The sequence below is a fragment of the Scatophagus argus genome, chromosome 8 (assembly GCF_020382885.2).
Source record: "Scatophagus argus isolate fScaArg1 chromosome 8, fScaArg1.pri, whole genome shotgun sequence".
In the NCBI taxonomy this organism is placed as follows: Eukaryota; Metazoa; Chordata; class Actinopteri; family Scatophagidae; genus Scatophagus; species Scatophagus argus.
In genome coordinates this window covers 22,538,671-22,565,855 of record NC_058500.1, presented here as the reverse complement: position 1 = coordinate 22,565,855, position 27,185 = coordinate 22,538,671, and the positions used below count along the sequence as shown (strand labels likewise).

Below are 27,185 nucleotides of genomic sequence, written 5' to 3'. Positions count from 1 at the left end.
GCAAACCATCCCAACAGGTTTGATGTGTCACGGTAAGGCATTAGAACTACAACCTTTTGACTCTGACATACCATTAACATCACAATAGTATTTTCTTATAAATTTCATTGTGCAGCAGTGTAAAAGCACAAATTATTTAAGCCTGTTCTGAAACACAAACTGTCAAAAAAAAATGTCAGAAAGGGAAACTATTAAAATAGAACAAGGAAGTCAACCCCTTTACAATGTCAGTAAGTGCTTTCTTATTATTTCTCTCTGCTGGTGTTTGAGAACTGTGGTACGAAAGAATGAGGAAGTACCCAAGCAGTTACAAAAAGGGAACACACAGTCTCACACAGGTAAAAAGTGACTCCACCTTAGGATCTTAAGAAAGCAACACCTGTTGAGGTAAGATTTGTTTGTTGTTTGTTTTTAAATGCATTTTTTGTTAGAACACTGCATCTGCCATGTCACATTAAAGGGACCAAAAATCAGAAATATGTTATATGTATTTTTTTATGTCATATTTCCTCTTACCTGTAGCGCTGTTTATCCATCTAGAGTGTTTTGGTACGAGTTGCAGAGTTTTGGAGATATCGGCTGTAGAGCTGTCTGCCTTCTCTTGAATGTAATGGAACTACATGGCACTTCATTTATGGTGCTCTGGGAGCCAAAAAATACAACTCAACAGCAATGTCTACTTCCAAAAATCATGACTCAGCAGCTCAAGATAATCCAAGGATCTTGTTGTGAGCAGTTTCGTGTTGGAACTGGAGAGAGATGTCGATGCTGATTTTTTTCAGAGGTATTTTTTGGCTGCTTTGAGGACTACAATCAAAGTGCTATCTAGTTGCATTAAATCTAAGAGAAGGAAAACATTTTTACAACTTGCAAATCATGCTACAGAGAAAAAGGTGATAACCAGTTAGATTCCTATGCACAGAATTTTCAAAAAAGGTATTGAATTTCAGGTTTTGTTCTCCTAAAGTGCCAATGGATCCTCCACTGCCACTGAATGATCTTCCCAGCCCACAGCATCTGTCAGGCATGTTTACTCAAAGCTGCTCTGACACCAACCTGAAGTTTATCTGTGAGTTTCAGCCTTTTCCACTGCAGGTGTCTGACAATGAGGATTACAATATCAGTATGAATTGTGAGTCAGTGTCAGTGATCCTTCCTGCACAGTGCAGCGTCTACCAGCTGCGGCTACGCATCTGCATGCAGGTAGGTTTGGCTTAAAATAGTTGGGTTTGAAATGCTTATCACAATTTCACACTGCCAAAGTCATGTCCTGAGATTTCTTCTCCTGTCCAGACAACAAGTCAAAATCATAAATGACAATGAAAAGCAGCACATCCTCACATTTAAGAAACTGGAACCAACAAATGTATGACATTTTTGCTTGAAAAATGGTTCAAACTTTTAACTGATTATCAGAATAATTGGAAACTGTTTTTCTTTCAATTAACAAATTGTTGGAGCTCTCAATATGATGTACTGTGGAGATGTTGATGTTATAGATGTACAAGGCACCAAGCAAACACAGCCATGGTTTGCTGAAACATACAACATTTTCTTGTAACTGGTGACTGGACTGTGGTTAGAAGTAAACCAGACCATCTCACCAACCTCAGCTCTACTTTTAATAATCTAATATAAGCTAACATATGAAGCTAAGAGATGTTAAATGTTAAATGTTAAATATTGTATCTGTGGAACTTAGGATGTCGGCATTGCTATTTTAAGCATTTTAGCATGCTAACAATAGTGTATGGCTTAAAGCATCCATAGTTCATCATATAACATTACAGAGATGCTGGATTTTATTCTTTTTTAAATATGTAATCAGGCTGCAACCATCCAGTGTCTGTCTCTATGTCTTTAGGCCCAGGAACGAAACTGCCATCCAGACCCACTAGCAATACTGGATCCAGAGAAATACACTTTGCTATATGCCAAGGGGGAAGACTGGTATGAGGCCTACGATGACTGTCAGGTTATCAGGACGTTAGCCATTCCATGGTCATGTGACAACACTGGGCGCCTGACAGCGCACATAGTAGTTAAACCAGTGGTGGTAGGTGATTCAGAGGAGAAGAAGAAACAAGAGCAGTGTCTGGCCTTCCTGATTGGACACGACCTGGAGAAAGAGGCGTCTGACAGACTTGATGAGCTCACATTCACCCGCAGAAAACTGGCATCTTCAAGAAGACAAGAGCTAAGGATTCGGGATGACAAGTTATACGCCACAGAGCCTTGGATAACGTGTGCCCCCGTTCCAAAAGACCTACAGGATCAGCTAAACAGAAAGCTTCCTGTCACCTTGCATTACATGAAAAAGATCAGCTTCAGCATACATGTAGATTTTAGCACAACCCCAGATGTTCTTTTTAGGGTTTTTAGAAAGGTGATGATAGACCAGCAGTTGGATTATGATACTTCTGATGATCTGGTTTTGAAAGTCTCCGGCAGACAGGAATATATATCTGGAGACTATCCCCTCAGCAACTTCCTCTGGGTTCGACAGTGCTTGAAAACCAATCAGGAACTCCACCTCTCTGTTGTCCCTGTGTCACTGCTTGCTGATGAGACTGTCAAGTTTGTAGATTGGCCACTCGTTGACGGTTCCAGTGGCCAGTTCAGCTCCCACGATGACCTCCGCCTTCAAGGGAGGGATTTGGATGATATCTTCATGATATCCTTGTGGGACTGCAACAGAACGCTCAGGGTGAAACTGCTTGGCTTCGATATCCCAAAACTCCCAAACAAATGCCCTCAATCTGTATATGTAACAGCCTCTATACTTTACGGTAACAAAGTTCTCTCTTCAGTGTCCTCCCCTTCCAAGGCTTTCGCAGATGAAGTACTGTGGAATGAGTGGCTGGAGTTTGATGTTCTCCTCAGAGATTTGCCACGTGGAGCAAAGCTAGGTTTCACTATTAATGCCAGCGGTGGTGACATCTCCCCAGTAACCAAAGACTCAAAGTTGCCATCACCTTCAGCCAATAAAGTACCAGACCTCCAGAAAGGGAAGGGGAAGGTGCTCTACTTTGTCAATCTTCTCCTCATAGATCACAGGTCAGTTGTTTAATGTCACAACATTACATCTTGTTATTTATATAGGAGTATTTTTTCAGTGTTAAAATGTCAAAAAGAATAACATGTCAAAAGGGACATGGTACATGGTAACATGAAAAAGTTAATAAGGGAGCAGCTGCTGATTTTCTTACTGAAAGTATTATATTTTTTATAAGATTTAACGAAAATTAGCCTTCACAAAATGCATCTCATAAGTGGGTCAGCTTCCTGGCAGTACACTGCAACGAAAAGTCTGTGTGCCTTTTTTATTTATTGGCGAATTATAGTGTCTGTCATCACTTGTTCATTCCTCCAGATCTATCCTCAGCCAGGGCCCCTACACCCTGCACATGTGGTCCTACCCGGACCTAGAAGAAGGGGCGATCACCTACCAGGCAGACAAGCTGTCTTCTGCGACTAACCCGGACATAGCGGACTCCATGGCCATCAGCTTCTTTCTGGACCGCTACAGCTTCCCAGTCGCTCTCCCAGATAGCTTGAGCTCCTCTGAACGACCAGAAAGTCCCAATCTCACCTCCAAATCTACTGTTTCCTCTGATGCACTCTCCGCCTCACCCCCACTGACTAAAAATGAATTTCTTAGAACCCCATCTCCAGTCTTCAGCACCAACCGGGCTTGTCTCAAAAGATTTCGGGAAGAGAGCACCCTTTATGTCTCTAATCTACCCTATTACCTCCGCAGTATTGATTGGATGAATCGCAGAGTGGTTGAGGATGTCCACTGGCTACTGGGAAACGTGGATCCTGCAGAACTGGATATAACAGTGGCCCTGGAGCTGTTAAGCATGGACTTTCCTGATGTGACAGTCAGGAGTCTAGCAGTCCAGAGACTGGAGAGCCTGTCTAACGATGATGTATTGAAGTATTTACTACAGCTGGTGCAGGTATGTGTTTGTTTCTAGATAGGCACAGCAATAGTTAACACTGTCTGATGGTCTGGTGTGTCAAGCACTTTGTATGCAATCCAGTACAAAAACATCAAACCCAGTATACCAGCTTATATATAAGTCAGCATAGATTCATATCTTCACCAATAATAGTGAGAATGTATCATTCAGTAACTCAGCTGAAAAAAGTCTGACCATAACTAGATTTTATCATCAGTCGCATACGTGATAAAGCATAAATGCTAATATTAGTTCTGTCAGAGGACACGTTCATGACTTCTTATTTTTTCCATCTGACTGGTTTTTAAATGAGAACCCCGCAAAAGGAGTCTTGAATGTGCGCTTGATGGCTAAATACATATCTATATTAGTCTTTATTGCCATGTAAGGGAAGAGGTTTCACATAGGAATTTGTCTTGGTGATTGGTGCATACATAGAATGTAAGAAGAACAATAAGAAAAAAATTAGAAGGTTATACTGCACTATTTGCCTTATATAATGTGTAGTTTGGCTCCTAAGCTTGCATAGAGTACCTGTTTGTATTTTCAGACAGTGTTTTAAATTTGATTTCAGGTTTTAAACCAGAAATGCTTTTAACATTGGCTGGGGCTACTGGAGAGTAATTTCCAATCCAATAAGAAGAGGGACATCTTGCTTATAAATACTGTATGTCCTTCCATATTTCATTTGAATGATCACTGACACTCAGTTTTCTGCATGGGTCAAAATGCAGTTCAATAGGATATTAGTATTTGACATTAAAAACAAATACTGTTATTATAAAGAGGGACTTCGTTAGAGACGTGTTGTGAGGTTGAAACTGTATGCTGGTGACATTTCAAAGAGTCCTGTTAATCTGTTCTGTTTATTCATAAAGACCCTCAAAGTGGAACCTTACCATGACAGTTTCCTTGCTCGCTACCTCATCCAAAGAGCTCTGCGGGTGAGTCCCACAGCATCCTAATGTTCAGTGAACACAACACATCATGCTATTTTAATGTCATTATACTGGTAAAAGGACTTTAGTGGTACAACCTTTTTCCATTCTCTTTTTTGAAGGTTTGGTATTGAGTTTGAGTATTGTTTTATTGATGGTTAGTAGTGATTGATAAGAAGTGTTCAAGTCTGATAAATCCACCACTGTGAGGTTAACCCAAACTGCAAAAGTATATTAAACCAAAACCTGTCTATGGTTTGTTTCACTCGGTAGAATATTCTTGTACAAAATGTCTGTCTGTCTGGCATGTTCAGTCTACCCTTTATTGTCTGGTTCTTGCAAGACTCATGAGTCACAGCTATTCACTTTAAAAGACCAACGGCCAGTGGGAAAACCCCAATACTCTATTGGCTGATGGTGTAACTTCATCAGTCAGAGACAGCATTTGTAAGTTTTAGCAGTCCAACCAAAGACACAGGACCTCACTGAATCTCCACTTGCACCACAGATTCCTGTCGGAGTGGTCAACACGTATGTCTCTATGACAGACAATCTCATTTGAAGTTCACAGTGAAGTTTTGGCTATTCTCTTAAAATAGAGGAGCTTATTTTCAATCTGACTCTGTCTTGGCCTTTCTTGTCTAGAAGGATCACATAACAGTGAGCCAAGGTCTGTGTCTGTGTCTCTGATTCACTGTCCTCACCTCATTCACTGCAGAGCAAGAGAATCGGCCACTTCTTCTTCTGGTATGTCCGCAGTGAGGTCGCAGGTTGTCTGTACTTCCGTCAGCGCATGGCTGTGATTCTGGAGGCTTACCTGCTGGGCTGTGGCCAGGCCATGCTTGAAAGCTTCACACAGCAGGTCCAGGCTGTAGAGGCCCTACAGAAGGTTGCTATAATGATTAAAAACCTCTACCCGGACAAGACCGACCTTTCCCCTACAGGTGGGACACATCTTTATATCAAATCTATCCTTATGGGTTAGTATACTAATTAACAAATACTTTTATAAATGATAAATTTAATTTAAAATCTGTAATGTTATCTTTTTTCACGAACAAAAACAGCATCTGCAACCTTTTATGCTGCAGTCTTGGCAAGGTCTCCCACTTTGTTGCTGTGTTGCTAAGTGAAAACACTGCCTGTAAAGCAATTTCTACCCTACAAAGAACTGTTAAATTGGAAGAAATAAGCAAAATCTGGACCCAAATAAACAGATTGCTCAAACCACAGAATAAAAGTTCAGGAGGATTTGCTTAAATACAAATGAATCACAAATTACTTACAAGAATCAAAATGAAAGAGGATGACTAATTAATAGCCACTACATGAATGAACTAAGAAAAGAATAATTTACTGAGAGTCTCTAGGAACAGAATCCGATAAAGGAACCAGGTGGCAGGTGAGTGCAAATGGTCTTAAAAACAGGTAGCAGTCCAGGGAAGCTTGGGCTTTGGGAATGATTTCCAAGAGGACAAGACAAAGACTGGCCTGGGCGCAAGGCAGAGGAAGGCAGGTGAACCTGAGCACAAGTAAATTACATTAGATTAGATTCAACTTTATTGTCATTACACATGTACAAGTACAATGCAACTAAACACAGTTCGGCATCTAACCAGAAGTGCAATAAGCAGTAAGTGCCAGGTATACAATAATTTACAGTATGTACAGAGTATGTACAGGTGCAGTGGACAATATGGAGTGTACAGCGATAGGCAGTAGGCTAACTATATTAACAGTGAGGTAGAGGAACTAGTGCAACACTCAGTACATAGTACTCAGTTAGGATAGGGTGGTGTAGTGGAGTGTGGTGTAGGGTGAGGGAGTTAGTGGGGGGCTGAGTTCAGTAAGGAGACAGTCCTGGGGAAGAAGCTGTTGCTCAGCCTGCTGGTCCTGGCCTTGAGGCTCCTGAAGCGCCTGCCAGATGGCAAGAGTGCAAATAGACCACGAGCAGGGTGGGAGGAGTCCTTGAGGATGCTGTGAGCTTGACGCAGACAGCGTTTCCTCTGGATGTCTTCAAGGGCTGGAAGTGGAGTCCCTGTGATGCGCTGGGCTGTTTGCACCACTAGCTGTAGCGCCTTGCGGTCTGCAACCGAGCAGTTCCCATACCATACTGTGACACAGCTGGTCAGGATAAAGAGAATAAGTTCAAGGTTTTAGGAAGCAGGTCACCCCTACCCAGGTCTGCTCTGGATAGACTCCTGGGGCGCATTTCAGAAAGCTGGCCTAGTGAAAACTCTAGTTAAGCCAAACTAAGTTAAGCCTAAAATGAGGGAAACTCTGGGTTAACCATTTCAGTAAGGAAGGCAACTCAAACCCGAGACACAGGGGTAACTCAAGCCCATTTCAGCAAAATGATAAATCTTGGGAGAGAATTTTGAGGTCCACGCTGGATTGTTTGTCTCATCCCGATGACTTCTTAGCTGTTTTCTTTACAGCGAATCAGATACATTCATAATCTCATCCATCCACACACACACTCCCTCAGCCACTGACCTTCCTTGGTTTTTGGGCCATCTCCTGTTGGCTGCGTAAAAGTCTCAGCTCCAATTTATTTAATGAAACAGGATAGATGAGGAAATTATGTTAAGGATAAAGCTGCTGCACACTGAAATAACTGCTGAACAATATTTATCTTGCCTAGCATGTCAGATGTGCTCAGACTTGTTGCCGTTGCCATGGTGAATTGAAGTATCAGGGCTCCATTGATGATGGCTTTTTGTAGTCGCAGTTCTTAACTCAGATTGAATTAACTCAGAGCAGCTGCTCTGAAACCAGAAACTCACAGTTTTCCAACTCAGAATAAACCAACTCAGATTTCACGGTTTAACTCAGACTGGCACCAGGTGTATCCACACCACAGAGAATATCCACAGAGAAATTCAATCCACAGGGAGCTGAGAAAACATGGATGGCTGTGTTTCTTCATGCATATTAAGTGGCATTGCACACTTGGTGCTCATCAGCCAGTTATTCATAAATGTATGTGTTTGTCGCTCTTCAAGCTTAGGCAAAGACCCTGATTTTGCACCTAAACTGTTGAGTTCATTGTGGGAAGTTCATTCTTCTTCTCATCTATTTTTTTCGTTCATTGCCAGCTACCTCCCTGGAGGAATCCATCTTAATAGATTTGTCTAATTTTTGCTCCATGTTGTGTTGCTGTTGTTCTAGCTCACCTCAGGCTCCAAGACCTTCTTAGAAACAGCAATCTGCCAAATGAATTCCTGCTGCCCTTCGACCCTCGCATTAAAGCTGGAAGGATCCTGGTAAGCCTCCCTATTGCCCTGTGTATGCATATTGTTAGTGTGTTAGTGCTGTATGACGGTGTGTTATTGATGTTTTCATTTTTTTTTGTCTGCCATGTTTAGTTTTCTGGGTATGGTTCACCTTAAAGCTGGAGTGCAAGACTTTTACATATAAATGAACATCTGTTACATTGAAGATCTTGCCAAACATGTTTTGGCAATGCTGCTAAAGCCTTGCCCTGTTTACACGTGAACTTAACGTGTCGTGGGTGATATGATCACAAGCGGACAGAGTGTGTCAGTTCATACGTGATTATGTGTCTTGAGTGATAACTTGGAATTGAATCTCATTTCCCTTCTCTCTATACAAAGCAGTTAGTGGTTACTTTAGCAACAGGTAAAGCTATCTGTCCATCTGTAAACTCATTAAATTGCAGAGGGGACAAGCAGCCAGTGAACAAGCAGGTCCAAACACAAACTCTGACGTCAAACTGGCCTTGGTTCATCTCGGAGACAGTGTTCAGTTTTTGTCCTGCTGTATTCGCAGACTCCTGAAGCCAATACGCTTAGCAGCAATTTGCTAGCTAGCTCCCTGCTGCTAAAGGAAGAAGACTGACTGATGAGTGGGTGTCATGGAGCCAAGGTTGTGCATGCAGTCTGTTTGTGTGCACACTCATGTCTCAGATCAACAAAGGAAATGCAATGCATTTTGAATTCAAATAAAAATGAAATAGAGTGATATTGATTATTGATCAGGACTTAGTAAACTGCACAGGCTGATTTTAGTGATTTAGTGATTTTAGCTGTGACTCCCCCTCCACTCACTCCCTTCTCTTATGCACTGGCTGACGCACTATGAACAAACACTGCCTGACAGACCTCTTTAACCCGAGCCCCATGCCTCAGAAAAGAAAAGGCTAAAATAACATGCCAAGAGCTAATCTATATTTTTAATATCTTAATATCTTTTCAACCATGATGTCATTTGAAAGATAAGAAGAAATATTATCTCTATGTTACAATGAAGATTCAGCGAATAATTTCCCAAATGAATATCTGTGCATACTCTTTGACTACAATTGTCACTGTAAAGTTGATGAAAATTCAGCATTTACTTATCTTTTGGCCATGTTTACTATTTACATGTTGACTGTTTAATGGAAGTTTTACTGCCAAACACAATTATTTTCATGCAGTTATGTTACAAATTAGATTAATCTCCCAGAAACAGAATGAATATTGATCAATATGACACTTAATTTTAGACCTCCATGCTATACATGCAGATTATCTGAGAATGCAGGATAATGTTGTTTTCTTGGTCAAAGGAATCAAGAGGGACCATTTTTATTATCATCAGTTCTTTGATAAGATGGAGATGGCCACAAGATGGCGACAAACCTAGAGCGCAGGTTCAAGGAGATCATCCCCTTGTAAGTCGGCCCCTGGCTGTTATACAGAGGGCATATCAGAGCTTTTTCCTGCCTGTGGGTATTGCAAAATCAAAACAATGAGTTGAAATATGCTGAGATGAGTCAGGTAAAGTGTATTCAGGTTTGCCAGTATGAGCCACAGCTGTCATGGAGCCGGTTTAAAGTAAGACTGAATAGTCTGGAATGAGATCACTAAAATCTAATTTAGCAGTGTAATAAATACATGGTTGACACACACATATAGAATATATTTTTATAAGAATGAAAAACAAATTAAAATATATAAAAAGGTCCCTGTGGCGTGCCAACACATAGCTATTTGGCAAAAATCTTGCACCTGTCTGAAGGTATACCACAATGCAGCACCATTCAATCACACATTCCTCGTAGATTACTGCATAATATGAATGGCAAATTTTTACTGTTTACCTTTGGAGATGTTTGGAGAACCGGTAATGCTGTGCCAAAATGACTGGGCATGTTTTCTTAAGCAGTTTTAGCAGACCTGTCCACTTTTGGTAAGAGAGAGGAGCACAGAGAATAACACACATACAGAAATTTCTTATGTGAAACAACCAAATCCAAAACCTTTAAAATTCAATTAACACAAGCAAATCACTTGTCCTCATCTCTCTCTCTCATACAGCTGGACAAATGCAAGGTGATGGCCTCTAAGAAGAAGCCACTTTGGCTGGAGTTCTGTGCCATGCCGTCGCCCACCTGTGTCACACCTGTTGGAATAATCTTCAAAGAGGGAGATGACCTCAGACAGGACATGTTGGTCATTCAGGTTAAGGAGGTTTTTTTTTCCTTTTTTTTTCTCCTGTGTAAAGTGACACCTGACTCAGTATTTATTATTATCTCCTTCCTTTTCAGACACTGGTGGTGATGGAGTCCATCTGGCAGGAGAAATCACTGGAACTTAACCTCGTTCCATATGGCTGCATCTCCACAGGACACAACATAGGTATCAACACTGATTAGTTACAATATTAATTACATTTTATAAAACACACTTGTGATCAGTTGTAGGTGAAGCCAGCACAGAAAGCCATATTTAAGTAGTTATTTATAAAACCTCACCTTGATGTGGAAATTATTTTATCTCAGCAAATCCAGACTTGACATCAATGATTTTCCTGCTGGTTATGTGGAGGTGCTGCAGTTTGGGAATCGTATGTGTCCATGCCTGTGTTATGAACAGTGCGATAGGAATTATCGATTGAAGGTGTGGAAAATTATCAGGCCATCAGCTTCAGTTGTGTCTTTCTGCCCCTCGTTGGTCACTGCAGCATCAACACACTCCCAGGCTGCGTATTTGGCTTGGTTTGTCAACCCACTGTTTAGTCCACAGGATAATACGTGTTGTCTGGATTCAGTCTCCTCTACCATCGTTTTGATCTCGTCTTCCAAAATAATTTTCTCTTTCGTTCCCAACTTAACCCTCATTTGTGTTGCCATTATATGAGGAGAAATCACAGGGTAGTTGCTGTCACTTTAAGTTGATTTGAGATTTATAGATCACAGATGTGCGGGTTACAAATGGGATTCTTTGAACCTGCTTAAGCAAGGTTCTTATATGAACCAAACCCATCGGAAATGAACTTGAATGAACTAAATGAGGCAGCAGGGCCATTTCCAGAAGTTTAGAAATGTTGAGGTCATAAATCATCCTCTCATCCATAAAAGTTCCAGGCAGATATTTTTTTCACAATTCATGCCTGATTGGTGGAATTACAGGATGGCAAGAGATGTTGGAACATAATTGTGTGATTAAGATGATCTAAGTGGCAAAGATAAGTATGCTTAATGCACTCTGAACATGACAAGACAAGATAATGTAGGCCTCCTAAGTAAAGTGCTATGAAAAAGCCTTATAGTGAATTTCATCTCGTGTCCCCTCCACAGGTGTGATAGAGATTGTGAGGGATGCAACCACCATCGCTGCAGTCCAGAAGAGCCAGGGAGGAACATCTGGAGCCTTCAAAAATGATGCTCTGTTTGAGTGGCTCAAGTCTAAATGTCCACTCCAGGAAATTGTAAGTCAGATGGAAAACACGGATAAGATATAAAGCCAGGTGTCAGAGGTGGCAGATTTGGACCCAAAGTAACTTATGATTAGATTAAAAATGAAAAAACATGCTTCACTGAGGCCATCTGAAATGAATCAGCTACCTTGGAACCGGTAATGCTGTGCCAAGCTAAAATTATGTTACTGGACTGCTGTGATCTCATTTGACTACAGCACTACAAGACCGTGGAGAGGTTTGTGAAGTCCTGTGCTGGCTACTGTGTGGCCACCTATGTACTGGGTATAGGAGATCGACACAATGACAACATCATGATCACAGACCAAGGTATGCGCCACAAACTTTTGTCCACATTGTATTTACTCAAGCAAACTTGTCTGCATTTGAGCAAATGTAAAAGGACCACCAGCCCGTATGTTAATTAATAGGATGGATAACTTAAAACACTGAGACGACAACTGATTCTGAATGATGAAACCAGATTAGCTGATCATCTGTTTCCTGGGCCCCTCAGGGAACCTGTTTCACATTGACTTTGGTCACATCCTGGGCAACACAAAACGCTTCCTTGGTGTGAACAGGGAGCGTGTACCATTCGTCCTCACACCTGACTTCCTGTATGTCATGGGCAGGGTCAGAGGGCGCAACAGCCTCTACTTTCAGCGATTCAGGGTGAGTAGACCTGATTCTGTGTGTAGATGGGATTGTGTTTGTTTGTGCATAATGCAGGGCTCTAACTACAGGATTTTGGGGCCAGTTTGATCCTGACTAAAGAAGGAGAACTCTTGTCTGAGATTGAGGGCCATATTATTTATTGATCCAGTTGTAAACCTCCTGAAGGGCCTGCAGATTTATCAAGGCAAATATCAGACAAATATCAAACCTGTTTGATATTTAAGATAAGATTAGAATCTGAATGATTACATCAGTACAGTTTGAGCCAATGACAGAGACATCCTGCAGCAGGTGACATTGCTGCTAAGCAATGATAAACATTCAAGTCCTTGAGGCTACTGTTCCCTACCACACTACTGCTGACAGAAACTGAGAGCTAAAATCTCATCTCCAGTTCTTCATGAAGAATAGACAACCTGGCTCCCAATCAGTTTCTTTTCCAGGCTCGTTTAGTCCTCTACTTTTGTTTTTTCTCACTGCAAAGAGTTACTACAGCAAGTTCACCAGGAGATCTGCTGCTGTTTCACCAGGAGATCACGTGAGAGAGATCACATGAGGTGGTGCACTGCACCCTCTGGCATGATAATCTTACCGATATCCTGTAATGTGTCATGCAGTGCTGTTTTCAAATCTTGCAGTATGTGCCGATTTGTTAAGTTTCTCTTCATGTGTGAGTGACGTAACCCAATTTTAAAATCAGTTGGGATTTTAAGCCCTGTTGTCTGACCCTGGCTTTATAGGTACTGATACTTGCATTTGATGGATAAGGCTTCCATGTATTTTTTAAGGTCAACAGACCCGATGAAAAGACTAAAACCGACAACAGCAACAGTATTAAGGCCATTTATTCCAATTGAAGACACACATATCAAAATCTGAAAACAAGTCACAAATACTGTATGTAAGGGTTTTAGGACAACATTGGAGCTCTATGACACAGTGTGAGATATATCAGGCTTTGGACAACACTGCAGAGTACTGGGATGAGAACAAAAATGAAATACAGTGGTTTAGATTGACATTAGCTAGGTACGTAGCTTACTTGCTGCTATGTTAAGAGTGGGTTGACTACACAGAACTACAAACATACAACCTGGAGGGTGATAAGAGCACAACAGTCATCAGCAACACTCAGTGTCAGACAGTTCATGTCTGATAGAGCTTAGGATAGACAGAACAAGCTTGTCCTCAAGTGTTCTGGGTTACCAGGGTAACAAGTCCCACTCCATTTAATGATGATGTTTGGTTTGTTTGATAAAGTGCAGCTGTGATGCCCTCCTAAAAAGGCTCAATATTTTGGACATATCGGAGCGGCCGCACATTCCTGTGATCCATTTTCCAAGTCTGATCTGAGTTGTTTTCTTGACTGTGCTAATGGCTTAAAGTTAATAGTTGGATAGTTGTCAAGTGTTGAAAATAAAACAAAGTTTTGACAGCATCATTGTTTTGACAGTTTTAGGATCACAATATTCATTTTTGTATTAATTTCTCTGTGCAACCAAAACAAAAGGTCATACAGTGTATTTTGTATGAGCACATTAATGCAGTCTGCTACTATTTGAATATTAGGTAGTGGTGTATTCAGCTGCTGAGGAAAATATTCCTTGGAGAAGCTTTACCTTTCACCTGCTGTTAAGTCATAAACACAGGGAAGAGAACAATGAAGATCAGATCAAAAATGGATCACCAGAATGTTGTTCTCACTTGAGACAAGTGAGAACAACATTCTTGTACATCTTGTTTTCATCCAGCCTGACTTGGATGGATGATTATGTGTTAAGTGAACAGACAAATCAATCCACTATATGAAACCAGGGAGTATATGGACCCAAATGCAACACACAAGACAAAGTCAATAAGGAGCAAAAAACTTTATTAATTAGATAAGGGAAGCTTTGCTGAGGCAGTAAAACGTCCACCAGGGAGCAGGGCAGGTCAAAGGAGTCCACTGAAAGGTTCAATAACAAAAATCCTTTTCAGCAAAAATTTAGCCACAACGAAAAATCCTTCTTTCTAAAAAAAAACTTCCACAAAAAAAGTCCAATAACATAAACCTCTTCAGCAAAAAATTAAGTCACAACAAAAAATTCCTTCTTCATAAAACGAAGGGAAAAAATCAGAGTCTATTGTACCAAATGAGAAGGCAGGAGGCAAAAACAGAAGCAGGCAGGGTCATCAACAGGCAAGGCAAACTGGAAAACAGAGCAGGAGAGTCATGCAGAGCAGAGGAACAATCTGGCAATGAGAGATGGACAGGGGTTGCCTTTGTAACCTGTGGGGAGAACAGGTGAGAGCAGTGAGGCTGATTGAGGTGATAAGGGGCTGAAGGATGAAGCATTCAGGGGAAAATGGAAAAACCAGTGACTCATAGACAACAGATCATGACACTATACATATGTCTATGTACTGTAAAGAAATAAAGAAATGTATTTTATCTTTTGCCCTTGTCATCCTGTCCGTCTCCTCTTTCCCACCCGTCTGTGTCAGGACACTTGTACCCAGGCGTACCTTTCCCTGCGCTCGCACTCTCGCCTGCTGGTCACTCTTTTCTCCCTCATGCTGCTGACGGGCATTCCAGAGCTGAGTGCTGCAGAGGACATGCGCTACCTGCGGGAGGCGCTCCAGGAGGAACAGGGTGAGGCAGAGGCCGAGGAGCATTTCCTCCAGCAGATCTCTTTGTGTGAGCAGCAGGGCTGGACTGTGCAGGCCAACTGGTGGATCCACATGGTGGCAGGCATCAAGTAGACTGTTGCTGACTTGAAGGCGGAAGTGTGGAAAAGTTCACATGAATGTGACATTGAATTTTTGTGTGTTGTCATTGTTGTTTGTTTTTATGTTTTATTATTTTCATGTATATTCTAGCATCCCTCTCCTCACCACAGAGCCATGAACCTATTCTCTATGTTTCTATCCTAAAAGTATAGTGAGATTAGTCCACCAATCACAATGTTCCCACTGTTCTGATGGGTGCATTAAAAAATGTTACACAGAATGAGCGAATGGTATATAAAATCGCTTGAGTCGTCCTTTAACATTACACCAGAGTTTGTTTACATGTATTTAGGAGTACCACTCGTGCCGGGTTTTGACAAGAAAGAAAAATGTGTGGAATAAAAAAGATGATATCTCTATTTCTGCTATATCAGTTTTATCCTCATTGGTCCAACAATATTAAGATCTAGAAATCTTTGTTGGTTTATTAATTTTTCTTGTTGTATTATATTCATGATTGTTTCTTGTATTTGTGTTCTTCTTTAGATGGAAATGCACCAGTAGATTAGCATGACTAATTTCATTGTATACAAGCATAAAATGACAATAAAGGCATTGATTCATTCATCCATTCATCTCAGGATTGGAACGCTAAATTGGTGGAGTACTCTTTTAAGGTTAGACAAAAGGCAAACACAGAAAGCTGTGCAGAGCCTCTAGTTCTACTCAATGCAGCGAATCCTTTGTGAGGAGCATGATAGACAGGAAAAGTCTAGGGTAACATTCAAATGAATGAACAGGCCATTTTTACTGCAACTGATGTGGGACTGAGGTGTCGGTCTGAAAAGAGTCGCTCACGTAAGCTCTACCTTATCATGAACGACAAGCAGCTTTAAATTTGCTGACTTATTTGATAATGTTAGTCATAACTTTTTTGACAATGTAGCTTGATAACCCGGAAGGGAAAGATGTTTTCACAGACATGCCTCATATTAGACTGGTAGAGAGGCCTATGATATGACAAATGTCGCATATAAAGAAACCACTTTACATCACGGTTTGAGGACTGATTTGTGAATGATTTGCAGGTTCAAAGGGACACTCCAAGATGTCAAGTCATTTTGCTTTTTTCACAATGTGTACAGCTTACCTTTTATCATCCAGCTAGAGACCTCATGGTCTCTCAACAGCTCTCATTGTGATGCAATTAAGGCCACATTGGGATGGGGGTAAACCACACAGACTGTACATGTAGGGGAAAATTATTATACAACATATGATTCCTTATTAAAATGCAATAATACGCCTATTCTATCTGCCAGAATAACTCTGACCGTGAACTGTTTAATGTGAGCACACTTTGTTTCAACTTTGTGTGTGAACCACTGCATGAGAATCCTCTCTGTTATGCTGATAGTGCTAGGGTCCACCACAACTGTTAGCCAGAAATCCAAATAATCATGTTCTCTGTGGCCTTGTTGTTATCACCTTTCTGTGAGCTGTTTCATATAAAACCGTTGCTGAGAATACATTCCGGACTGATTCCCTTACATCTGCTTTGGTCACTTTGTTGGTTTCGGTTTCCTTACTTAGATACTTAGAAAGCTGAAATATGGCTTCAATGGAAGATTCACAGTGGAAGGATGTAGTAAACTGGTAAAAGAAATAGGAAAAGCTGGCAAGGAAAAGAGAGAACAAAACCGATGGCCTTATCCAAGCTAGAGCATGGCTAGTGGAAGCCAATAGAAGGAAGCAAGGAAAGACTAAGAAAACAGAGACAAAACAAACATTAGTCCTAGAAGATAAAGAAGACATAAACATAGCCACTGACAAAGACACCGAAATTCGCCATTTGAATCTATGCTAGATCCTCCCCCGGTAGATAATCCACCATAATACAGGCCTCTTGAAAATGTAACCATGCCTGCAGCACCGCAAGTCCAGCCTTTATACCCAAATGTGTCTCCTACTGAGGAAGCAAGAGTTGAACCTATAAGCTCAGAAAAGACACAGGATACAACGGCACGTCAGGAAAGGGATGGCATTTATGGAAAATACAAACAACACCCAGTCCGGGAAGTTTAAACATAAGTACATCCGAGGCCTATCCAGTGATACAGGTTCCAAACCCAAGAGCAGGACAAGACGGTCAGGAACCAATTATGTATGTGTATAGACCTTTGTCAGCAGAAGATGTAAAAAAAGGCTACAGAGGGTATAGCTATAACTGAACTGACTGTATCATAGCAACAGGCTCAACGGGGGAGAAATGGAGATGGCTATGAGACAGATTACTGGGACAGACTGGTGCATAATTTGTGGAGACTGGAACCCAAATGCCATCAATGGCCAACCATGTACAGTATACTACGGTATAGCCAATTTAAATGAAAGAATAACTGTGATAACAGCTAGAATCACTAACAGATACCAGGTGAGAGCTAACTGGACAGAAATAAACCTTTGTCTTCAAAAGGAAGATGAGGATCATTATTACCACAGACTTAAAGAAACATTTGATAATCGTAGTGGGATGGAGGCACCAACTAGCATGAATAATGACACCCCCTATGAATAACAATTAAAAAATGCATTCCTCAAGGAATGCCTGCCTCACATCAGCAGCTTTATGACTAAACATATGATCGACCATCGCCCTGCTCACCTAATTAATCTTCTACACAAGACATGCAGAGCAACATTTCAAAAACAAGAAACAAAACAAGAAAGGTCAAACTTTTGTTGTAGAAGAAAAGGGTGCAACAGTATTTGTGTTAGAAGAAAGTGGCAGAGGCAGAGGGAGAAGTGGATCAGGGAGAGAAAGTGAAGGATGGGACTACTCTAACTGTAAGGATGGGTACATGTCTTCAGTTCTCACTCAAACTCATAGTAGCAAAGCTTCCTAGTAGCTTACTACTCAGCAAGGTTAGACTCAGTGGCTAGAGCATTACCTCCATGCACGCATCAATGGCAGTGCAGGCAAGTGCCTCAATAGTACTATTTCACCCCTTGTTGCTAAAAGTGCCACATGCTGTGTCAGTCATCTTATTACAAAATCACATATCTTATCACCATCAAGACATCTATTGAGTATGACAATACTGCTACCTCAACCTCATTTAACTATTGAACGATTCACCACTCTTGATCCTTCCACACTAGTACCCATCGCTTCTGATGGGGAACCTCATGACTGTTTGGCAGAAATACCTGAAATAGTGTTTCCTCGACCTGACTTAAAGGGTACCCCATATGCTGATAGTAACATAATGTCTGTAGACGGCTCTGTTAAAAAGGACCTAGATGGAACAAACGCCACAGGTTATGCTGCAATTACTGCAACAGACACTCTCATAGCAAAACCACTGCTGAAACATTACTCAGCACAGGAAGCAGAATTAAGAACTCAGATGTGACTTTAGTCACATTGATCATCTCTGGGCATGAGCACTGCCTTGAATCACTGCAGCCTGCTGCATATGGTAAGTCCCTGACTGGAAAAAGGATTTGAGTCAGAACCACTTGCATGTTTTGTTTGTTAAGCATTGTATTTTAACGAAAGCTTGTATTTGTAACTAAAGGTCAAGTAGCTCTCCCATTATTGCAAGTCAAAAGAAGGACCATTACCTTTAAATATTACTTTAATGGAAAAAGATAAGATTGGAACTGAAAGGAACAAAACCCCAACAAATAATTTAGCCACATAGGAGCTGGGCCATAGTGTCAGGATCTGCCACTGTCCCTGTGTTTCCTTTTGTCCTCCCACATTTCCCTGTTTCTCTCTCTCTCTCTCTCTCTCTCTCTCTCTCTCTCTCTCCCTGTGTGTGTGTGTATATGTGTGTGTCTGGAGCAGGGCGTGGTGACCTACTTCACCTGCGCACCTGTGAATCATTGACTGCAATCAACTCCACCTCCTGCCTGTTGTTTAAAAGACTGGCTCTTTCACACCATCTCAGCCAGATTGATTCACATAGTGTTAACATGCTCAGGCTGAGTATCTCTTGTCCCAAGCTTTTTGTTATTTTTTTTTTTTTTTTTTTTTTTTGCATTTTGAGATTTCTAACATTTTATCTCTTTGTCCCAGGTCCACTTCAGTGTCTCTTTTCTCATTAATCACTCCACCACATCCAAATTTTTCCTGCCCGTCCGGTGGGGAATCAAACCGATGACCCTCCAATCACAAGCCCCTTCTCCAACCTAGGCCATGGCTGCCTATGTGGTTCTATCTGCTGTAGTTAATAAGACCTCCAAGCATAATGAAAAACTGAAATATGTTCTGACTTTTTTAAAGATTTGAAATTCATAATACAGTTAATATACCCAGGCGTACAGAAGACACTGCCAGTTGAATATAAAGAAATTAAAGAGAATGCTATGAAATGAAGCGAACCCTCATGAACAAGGGTGTGGGCGTATGATTTAGTTATGACTCATAGTTTGAATTTAACAAACATTAATGGAAACAATGCAATTTGCTTTTTAAAATGGCCACTTGAGGAGATGAGAATGAATATAATATGAGTGAGTTCAAAATAGAGACCTTTATCCCTTGGACATCTTATAATCACTCAGTAAGTGAAGAGTCAAGTGAATCAAGTGAGAGTCTAGTGAACAAATAACATATGGCATAAGGAGATCACTTGACCTAGTTATATTACATTCAAGTATAACAGAACAGTACTTTTCATTCTTGTTTGATCTGAGAGGAAACTTATTCTAATTCTGTGAAAGTTAACTACCTACTGTAAGTTCAGATTCTTTGAATGTGGGTGCAACTCTCATATCTTCATTTCAGTATACTACTTACATTTGAAAATAACACATCTATGTGGCTAAATCTTTGTTTATGGTGTCCAGGGAGAAGCACATGTCAGTATAATCCTGAGAGAAATAACTACTGAAGAGGTCCACACTATGACCATTATAGCTTAGTAACACTAGATTGCTGTGAGCATTGCATCACTGATTTCCATGGGTGTTCAAAGTGGATTGGACTTTTCTAGCACCGCCTGAAATCGGTTGCGGAGGAAGCAGTTGTCAGCTACACTCAATCACACTGCTATCACCCAAACACTCTTGATTATGGTCCATCATTTAATAAGGCACTATAGCTTCCTCTGTTTTGGACTCTTCATCTCTCCATTCTCTCACAGCATGCTGTTAAGAGAATCCATCTCTGTCTCAATGCCTGTTGTACAAGTTACAGGAGTACTCCACCAATTCAGCAATGTACTCATATAACAGTGTCAGAATCATGATGGACAGTTTAATAAAAAGATCAAAATCATTGCATCTTTTTTCTTTTGTTCTTCATGTTCATCTTTTTTTTGTCAGAAACAACTGATGTCTGATGATGAGTCACAGACTCCAACCAGTCACGGATAGCTAAGGATTTGAAACACATTATTAAATAAGGTTATTTAATCTAAGTTTATGTGAGCTTCTCCAGTTACTTTAGATACCATGATGCCATGGGATTGTTTACTGTAAATGGTTTCTGCATGATGGCTGATCTGATGTGGATGCAAGCATCCTGCAGAAGGGAAAAGGTGGCTGTGAGACATCTTTATTTACTTACCATACTTACCTGGTAGGAGAGATACCATGATTAAGAAGGTAGTTCACCCAGGGTGGGGCTCAGCCATTGCACTCTGGTTGTGCTGATGTCCTGCAAATCCCCCAAATGTGGGAATCTTGACTCACAAAGTGGTTGCGGTGGGGAAATAGATGCTTGAGCCCCACCAAGCTTCTTCTCATAATTGCTAAATATATATCACTGTAGACTGAAGTTTTTATTATTCTTTATGTTCTTTCAATGAATTTAGTGTAGAATCCTCCATCAGAACATGCCATGAAATTGCATGTCACCCTCAGTAAATAAGGTCCATTCTTTAAGTAGCCATATAATAAGAATAAATTAGGCATAACATAAATGTGTAACTAAGTATAATCTACATCATAAGCAGACAAAATGAAATGGATGAAGTAACGTGTTATATTACAGTTAAAAGGCTGTGGCTGACCTCTTTAACAAGTAATATTTCAAAACTACAATAGTAGATTATGAATGTTTAATTACAAATTCATAATTTGCTTTCTCAAATTTTTGGATATTTCTACTGCTGATATTTGCCAGCTACAACTGTTGACTCACAGGGTGAAACCTTATTTCAGGCCGAGAAGGCTTATTGTTAAGTTTATTTTTTTCTTACTTATAGAATATCCTTTATTAAGGACAACCTATATTGTGGGCGTAAACAAGATAAAGGTGTGCCTAAACACAAGCACACTAATTCAGATATTATCAGTCTCACTGTCATATTCAGAATAATGCTCTTCTTAGTGAAGGCCATTTATCACCGCAGAAATAGCTGTTGGTAGACTGTGTTCAAAAAAGGTTTACTGTCATATAAAATGGGCTGCACTGTACAAATCAAAATTTAAACAGTAGCTTCGAGGGAGCTCGTGTTAAACAATCCTTACTCACCCTTGCGCAGACAAGCCATGCACTAAAACCACACACATGTCTAACACATGCTACACACATAGCAAATTACACAAAAGCACGTGCAGAATGAAAAGAAGAGGGTAACCGTGGTTCTCAACTGTTCATTTTCGCTTTCCGAGTGTGTGTGTAGTGTTCAGGTAAAACACCACCTTCTCCAGATGTTTTACTGACCAAAGAGTATGGCTCTGAACAAATTACAGCCTCTGCCTCTGCCTCTGTCACTGGGCTGAGTGTCAGACAACAGAGAGTGGATGCAAATGCAGACAACCATGACAGACTGCAGCAGTTCAGGGTTTTATTGGAGAGGTGAGGGTACATACACTCAGTGGCAGGTCCATTGAGAAGAAGCACTAGTATCACAAACTAGCAGAAATGGAGCAAAGAAAAAGTTGCAGACAGGTGGGTACAGATCCAAATACAGGTTACAAAATATGGGATTCAGGTTTTAGACATAAAGCAACAAAGACTGACACTGACTGTGGAAAATGGAGTAACATATGGGGGCTGATGAGGGAAAGTGGACACAGGCGAATGAGAGTCAGGTGACTGGAAGTGGTGGAAACAGTTTGAGGACATCTGGTGGACAGGCAGAGAACTGCAGTGAGGGGAGAAGTGGAAATGTGGCTGGAGAGACAGAGAGATGATACCTTCCATCCATCATTCTCACTTCCCTCTCTCTTTCAGTGTCTTTCATGTCCATCATTGTCTTCCTCTGCTGTTCTGTCACAGGTTCTTCATTTCTTCAGTCAGTTTTTTAGTTTACCCATCAATTCCTGTACATCTCTTTGTTTAGGTCTGTTGCTGAACCATTGCTTCCCTTTGTTTATTGGTAATCACTGTCTTTGGTGCTTGCATATACACCACTTATCTTTATATATATATATATAATAGTCCTGTGTTTGTTTATAACTCGCAGTGTATGTGCAGTGTAGTTTTTGAACATGCTGTTTACTTTCATGTTTGTACAACAGGAAAATAGGGCTGCACAGAACTGTTGATAATTATGGATTCCAGCCATTCCTTCAAGGCTTCACCTTGCACAACCTGCACTGACTCCTGAAAGTGTGCTTTACAGCTACTCCTCTGTCCTCTGTCTCTTTGTCCCCTCATCACAACCCAGTACCAGTGTAAACATGTTACTGTTTCAGGTGTCTGTCACCATCTTCAAACACTGTGATCTCTGTGAAACATCTCGGGCTGTACTAAATAGTTTGAAGATTAGAAGTTTCCATCATTTTTGACATTGGCTGCATAGGATTATTTGATCCATGCAATTCCAGAAAGTACTTGCAAAGTCCAAAGTCCACAAAAAATTGAACTGAACTGAAAAAAAGACTGATAGAATCATTTCCAAGGTTCACAACATGTTTTTATGTAACCTGCTTCAGTCCATATCTGTTCCTTTTAACTTCTCAAAAACAACATGTTCTCTATTGCCAAAGTATTTGCTGGAGTACTTGCAGAGGCTTGCTTCGAATGTAAAACAAAAAAAAAAAACACAACAACAACAAAACAAAAAAAAACTCTGTACAGAATTAGAATTGCACATGAAGACTCAGCACACCCACTGACCTTATTTGCACTACTGCCATTATATACACCTATATTTGTATTATATGTATTTTGATTCTCCTGTATGTCCTGCACATGTGGTTAATTGACAATAAGAATCTTTGAATTGAATAGAACTGAACTGGATCCTCCATTTCAGTAACAGCTTTGTACATTGGGCCCAAAGATCACATCAGAGCTTAACACACAAATATATCAGCCCTTTGTGAAGGAGACTGTCCTTGCATTAGGCGGCTGCTGGTTGGGGGTATGTATCAGTTGACTTAGCTGGCACCACATAATGAGCTTGGTGACGGAGAATGTCAGCATCTCTTGATAATTCCCGTGGTACAAATCCTGTCAGTGTTGAGCTATCCCACTATCTTCCCCACATGAAGCAGGACAAGGCTGCTATACTCTGTACTGCCATATTCATATGGGAAAGAACACAAAGTGTCAAGAAATGCAACACTTGCACTTCAGAAACCACAATCACGTGGGCTCATTATAGGAAAAATAAAAACCCTGATGTGAACATTTGGAGAAATTCATCTGAGATGTGGATTACACAAAATCACTGACCTCAGACAGACATAAGCAAAAACAAAATGGAGAAGTCAGACACAGAGCCCATGATGCAACAGTCAGTTTTTTTCTTTAACATTGTTTATTGATTGTTTTGTCCTTTTTTGGACAGAATGAATGACACTCCAAATATAAGTGTATGGAGGTGAGTCAGTAACATAACTTTACAAAAGTGCACAAAATTTAATAAATAGCGAAAAGGAAACCAGATGAACTGATAAACAGATATAAAGATCCATAAAACCTAACACCTGTTCCATGATATTATGTTGTACATATGTGTAGAAGCTCTGCACTGACCTGAGCCTTCAGCTGTTCGTTTTCTCTGACACCTTGACAATTTCTTACAAGGCACTCTGATAGATGGTGTAAAACCTTCCTCATGTATGGCACTAGTAAAGGGCCAAACCTATTCAAATTTGACCAGTAATGTAATAGTTTGAAGCTTAAATTGCATTGTTTTTGGAGATCTAAGAACTGTGTAGATTTATGGAAAGAAAGGACATGTATGATCACAGTGGAGGTCTAAGGGGTGGTCAGTGCTGACATGGTGTGAGGGACCCAGAATGCACTGGGGGCAATTAAGAGAGAATTATAAGGGGTCACCTTGGCAGAAGACACTGGTTAATGGTTGAATCGCAGTTAGCTGCTTCAGTTTCAGTGTCCTGGTATAACACATGCTGGCTCACTGTCACACTGTCATTGCTTACACTTGGACACATCGGATCCGTTATTAAGGTTCTTAGTAACACCTGTGTTTTTCCTACTACAAATCAAAATACACGAACACAAGTCTGTTCAGGCATAATGAACCAAACCCACGGTCTCGCTGCCAGATGAAAAGTGGTGGGAAATTCTGTGAAAGTCAATACAGAATGTTGAAATGTGCACGTAAATTGAATGAGGTTTTCTCTATCAAATTTAAACTTATTTGAGCCAGTAAACTTCCATAAACTTGGCTCAGTTTGGTTGCTTGCTTTCATGTGACAGTCGAGAGGAAGTAAACCTCCATTCGAAACGTTCTGAGGGAAAGTGAATTCACCACTTTGTGGCATTGAGGAAATTGTGAGTAATCTTTACGCAGAAGAGCTTGATCTGATTGGATTGGGTGGGTGTCCTACCTGATCCTTCGTTCCTTGGAAAGTTAGCTGCCGGTCACACCTGGGGCTCCACCTCCTCCTCCTGCCGGGCTCAGCTCTCTACTGTTCCGCTGTAAACCGGACAGTGAGCTCACTGAGGCGGTACAGCCGCTGCGGGAAGGTGTGTGTGTGTGTGTGTGTGTGTGTAGGGAGAGAGAGAGAGAGAGAGTGAGAGTGTGTGTGTGAGAGAGAGAGACAGACAGAGCGAAAGGAGTCGCAGAAAACTACCGAGCAGGTGAGCGCCCCATGTTGTCCTTTCGTCTTTGATAACTTTTCAATGAAGGCTGCACCTCAGTGGAACACAATAACTCCAAATCACTGTCGTCACGTTACAGTATGTTACCTTAATATTCATGCAGGAGGAGCGAGGGTCTGCTACAGTGTTGTGAAGCGACTGAACCTTACTGTAGCTAATTCATAGTGGTCGTAATATTCTTAATTTGGGACTTTGGGGAATGACGTTGAAGGGACTTAAGTGCACTATGCGGTGTTTCATGCTAGGCTAATTTATCTTCTGGGCTGTTAGCTTGCTGTCATGATTATCTAACGGCCCTTTTTTTTTTTTTAACTGTAAGCTAAATTAAAACAAAGTGTTGAACTCAGTGGCATTACTTTGCAACGCTTTTGTCAAATTAAAGATAGTCTCAAGTAGTGATAAGAGAGTTGTATCATCGGATAAAGCAGTAACAGTCGGACTTCAGTATAGCTGTAGTTATAACTGTCCTGGAGCTTTGGCTAGCCGAACATCAGGAGGTTGATTCTAGCAAGCTGCAGCCCAGCATTGTGTTGTCCGTTAGAACATTTAACTTCCACTGAGCGCCAAGGGATGAGTCACGAGGATTATCTGTGTTTTTATTCAAGCCTACCACCCAAACACGCATTATCCTTACTTTTAACTACACTTTGCAGAATAAAATGAATATGCAGACACCTGAAGACCTTATATCAGCCTCATTATGTACTGAGCATGATTATGTGACGCTGCGTCGGGTGAGGAAGCCACTGGTGACACAGTGCGCGCTTTGTGAATGGACTTTACAATGAAATATGAGACCAGAAGTTTGTGAAATGAAAAATGTTTGCATTTGCATACACATAGATTTTTCAATGATGGAGAAGGAGTAGATGAAATTATGAGAATTTTTGATTCTCCTTTGTGGAGAAAACATAGCAGACACAAATGTGTGTGAGTGTGTGTGCCTGTTTTCTGATACCGGTGGGTCACCTATGGCTGGAAGGCAGATTTCTGACACTGTTGCACACATTCCTACCAGATTAACCAGCAGCACAGATTAATGGAGTTCACAGCTCAGATTCTCCATCTTAAAGGTTCTGAATGATACGAAACGTTTTTACTGCAAGCGAAGAACATTGACACAGTGGCATGCCGTTTCTTCATCAGTTGTTCCCCCGAGCTTACACTATGTACCAAAAGTGTAACCTTGAAAAGCATGTCCTCCTAACTGGTGCTTTATTGGTGGGACCATTGCTAGAACAACAAACAGCTTTATTGTTTTCCACTGACTATTCAGTGAGTAAATGTTTACTGTTTCCCTTGCAATTCAAGAATGACATTTTGCAATTTCACTCTTTTCACCAGCTTGTCAATGTGGTTAGATGTGTGTGTTTAGAAGTACGTGTTCCCATGGCCCTTGTAGGCTTAGTCTAGCTTTAATCAGCTCAAGGACCTGGCCTCTCGCCCTATTGCTGAGATCAACTCTAACCTGAAAGGTTAAGAGGATCCACGAGTCGCTCAGTCCCTAACTGTTAGAAATGGCCATGTGGGATAGAGGGACACTGCTTCATGGCTGCTTTTCAGTTGACTATAAATTGACCAATAAATTGGTTTTGATGATATATTGTTATGACATATACTGTAAATATGTCTTCTTAAAGGACCATACAAGTGGTTTCACAAATTTAAGACACATAAATACTATCTGCATACAGCTTCATTTAGTGCCAGCCATTTCCTAAAAGTATGAAATACTAGTTTAGCTTTGTAATATTTTGCCAAACTGGTCAAACATTTTTAGAATAAAATGTTCATGTGATAGGCCCACTGTAAACATCAATGCTTTCTGACCTAACCTCAGCCTAACCTTAAAGCAAGTCTTCACTAATGATTTATGACATGGGGACTTGCATTTTGTCCCCATCAGTAAGGTAGGTCCTAACAATGTGACTGTTTAAAAAGATTATTGTCCCCACAACTGCAGGAATATGTATCCACACACACACACACCATTAAATTTTATACCATAGTATAAAAGTCAGGTAAATATGTTTCTCTCACAGTCTTTGTGTGGTTCCGGATTGGATTGGGAAGTACAAAAGACTTCATGTTCTGTCTACAGTTTCTGAGAGGAGAGACTCTTCTCTGTGAAGTGCCAGTTCAGTAGCC

General features: G+C 40.8%; 2 protein-coding genes and 1 non-coding gene across 4 annotated transcripts in view; all 3 read left to right on the top strand.

Moving 5' to 3' along the window:
• The first annotated feature begins 296 nt into the window (after window positions 1-296).
• si:rp71-17i16.5 (phosphatidylinositol 4,5-bisphosphate 3-kinase catalytic subunit gamma isoform) lies at window positions 297-15,633 on the top strand. 2 transcript variants are annotated; one of them, XM_046397457.1, is made up of 13 exons: window positions 297-387; window positions 951-1,203; window positions 1,865-3,057; window positions 3,374-3,962; window positions 4,844-4,909; window positions 5,622-5,847; window positions 8,075-8,169; window positions 10,228-10,371; window positions 10,458-10,548; window positions 11,490-11,620; window positions 11,827-11,938; window positions 12,126-12,283; window positions 14,774-15,633. In XM_046397457.1, exons 2-13 carry the CDS (start codon window positions 973-975, stop codon window positions 15,029-15,031), a joined length of 3,294 nt encoding a protein of 1,097 aa, XP_046253413.1. In that variant the 5' UTR covers window positions 297-387; window positions 951-972; the 3' UTR covers window positions 15,032-15,633. The 2 variants fall into 2 exon arrangements, with proteins under 2 accessions (XP_046253413.1, XP_046253414.1); XM_046397458.1 differs by having other exon boundaries at window positions 317-387; window positions 968-1,203.
• Window positions 15,634-20,577: 4,944 nt separating this feature from the next.
• Window positions 20,578-20,740, top strand: LOC124064066. The gene has a single exon (XR_006844224.1). It is a non-coding gene; the product is annotated as a U1 spliceosomal RNA (small nuclear RNA).
• Window positions 20,741-24,966: 4,226 nt separating this feature from the next.
• Window positions 24,967-27,185, top strand: part of lamb2l (laminin, beta 2-like) — a 48,902-nt gene continuing 46,683 nt past the window's right edge. Inside the window, exon 1 of the mRNA XM_046395652.1 lies at window positions 24,967-25,016. The gene's annotated coding sequence lies outside the window, so the exon portion shown is untranslated. The remainder of the gene's footprint in view (window positions 25,017-27,185) is intronic.

Excerpts from the sequence above, each read along its gene's own strand:
- si:rp71-17i16.5 (XM_046397457.1), top strand. The coding sequence starts at position 973 with ATGGATCCTCCACTGCCACTGAATGATCTTCCCAGCCCACAGCATCTG. Across the intron at positions 1,204-1,864 it reads GGCTACGCATCTGCATGCAG|GCCCAGGAACGAAACTGCCA; the intron begins GTAGGTTTGGCT and ends CTATGTCTTTAG. Across the intron at positions 11,939-12,125 it reads CATCATGATCACAGACCAAG|GGAACCTGTTTCACATTGAC; the intron begins GTATGCGCCACA and ends TGGGCCCCTCAG.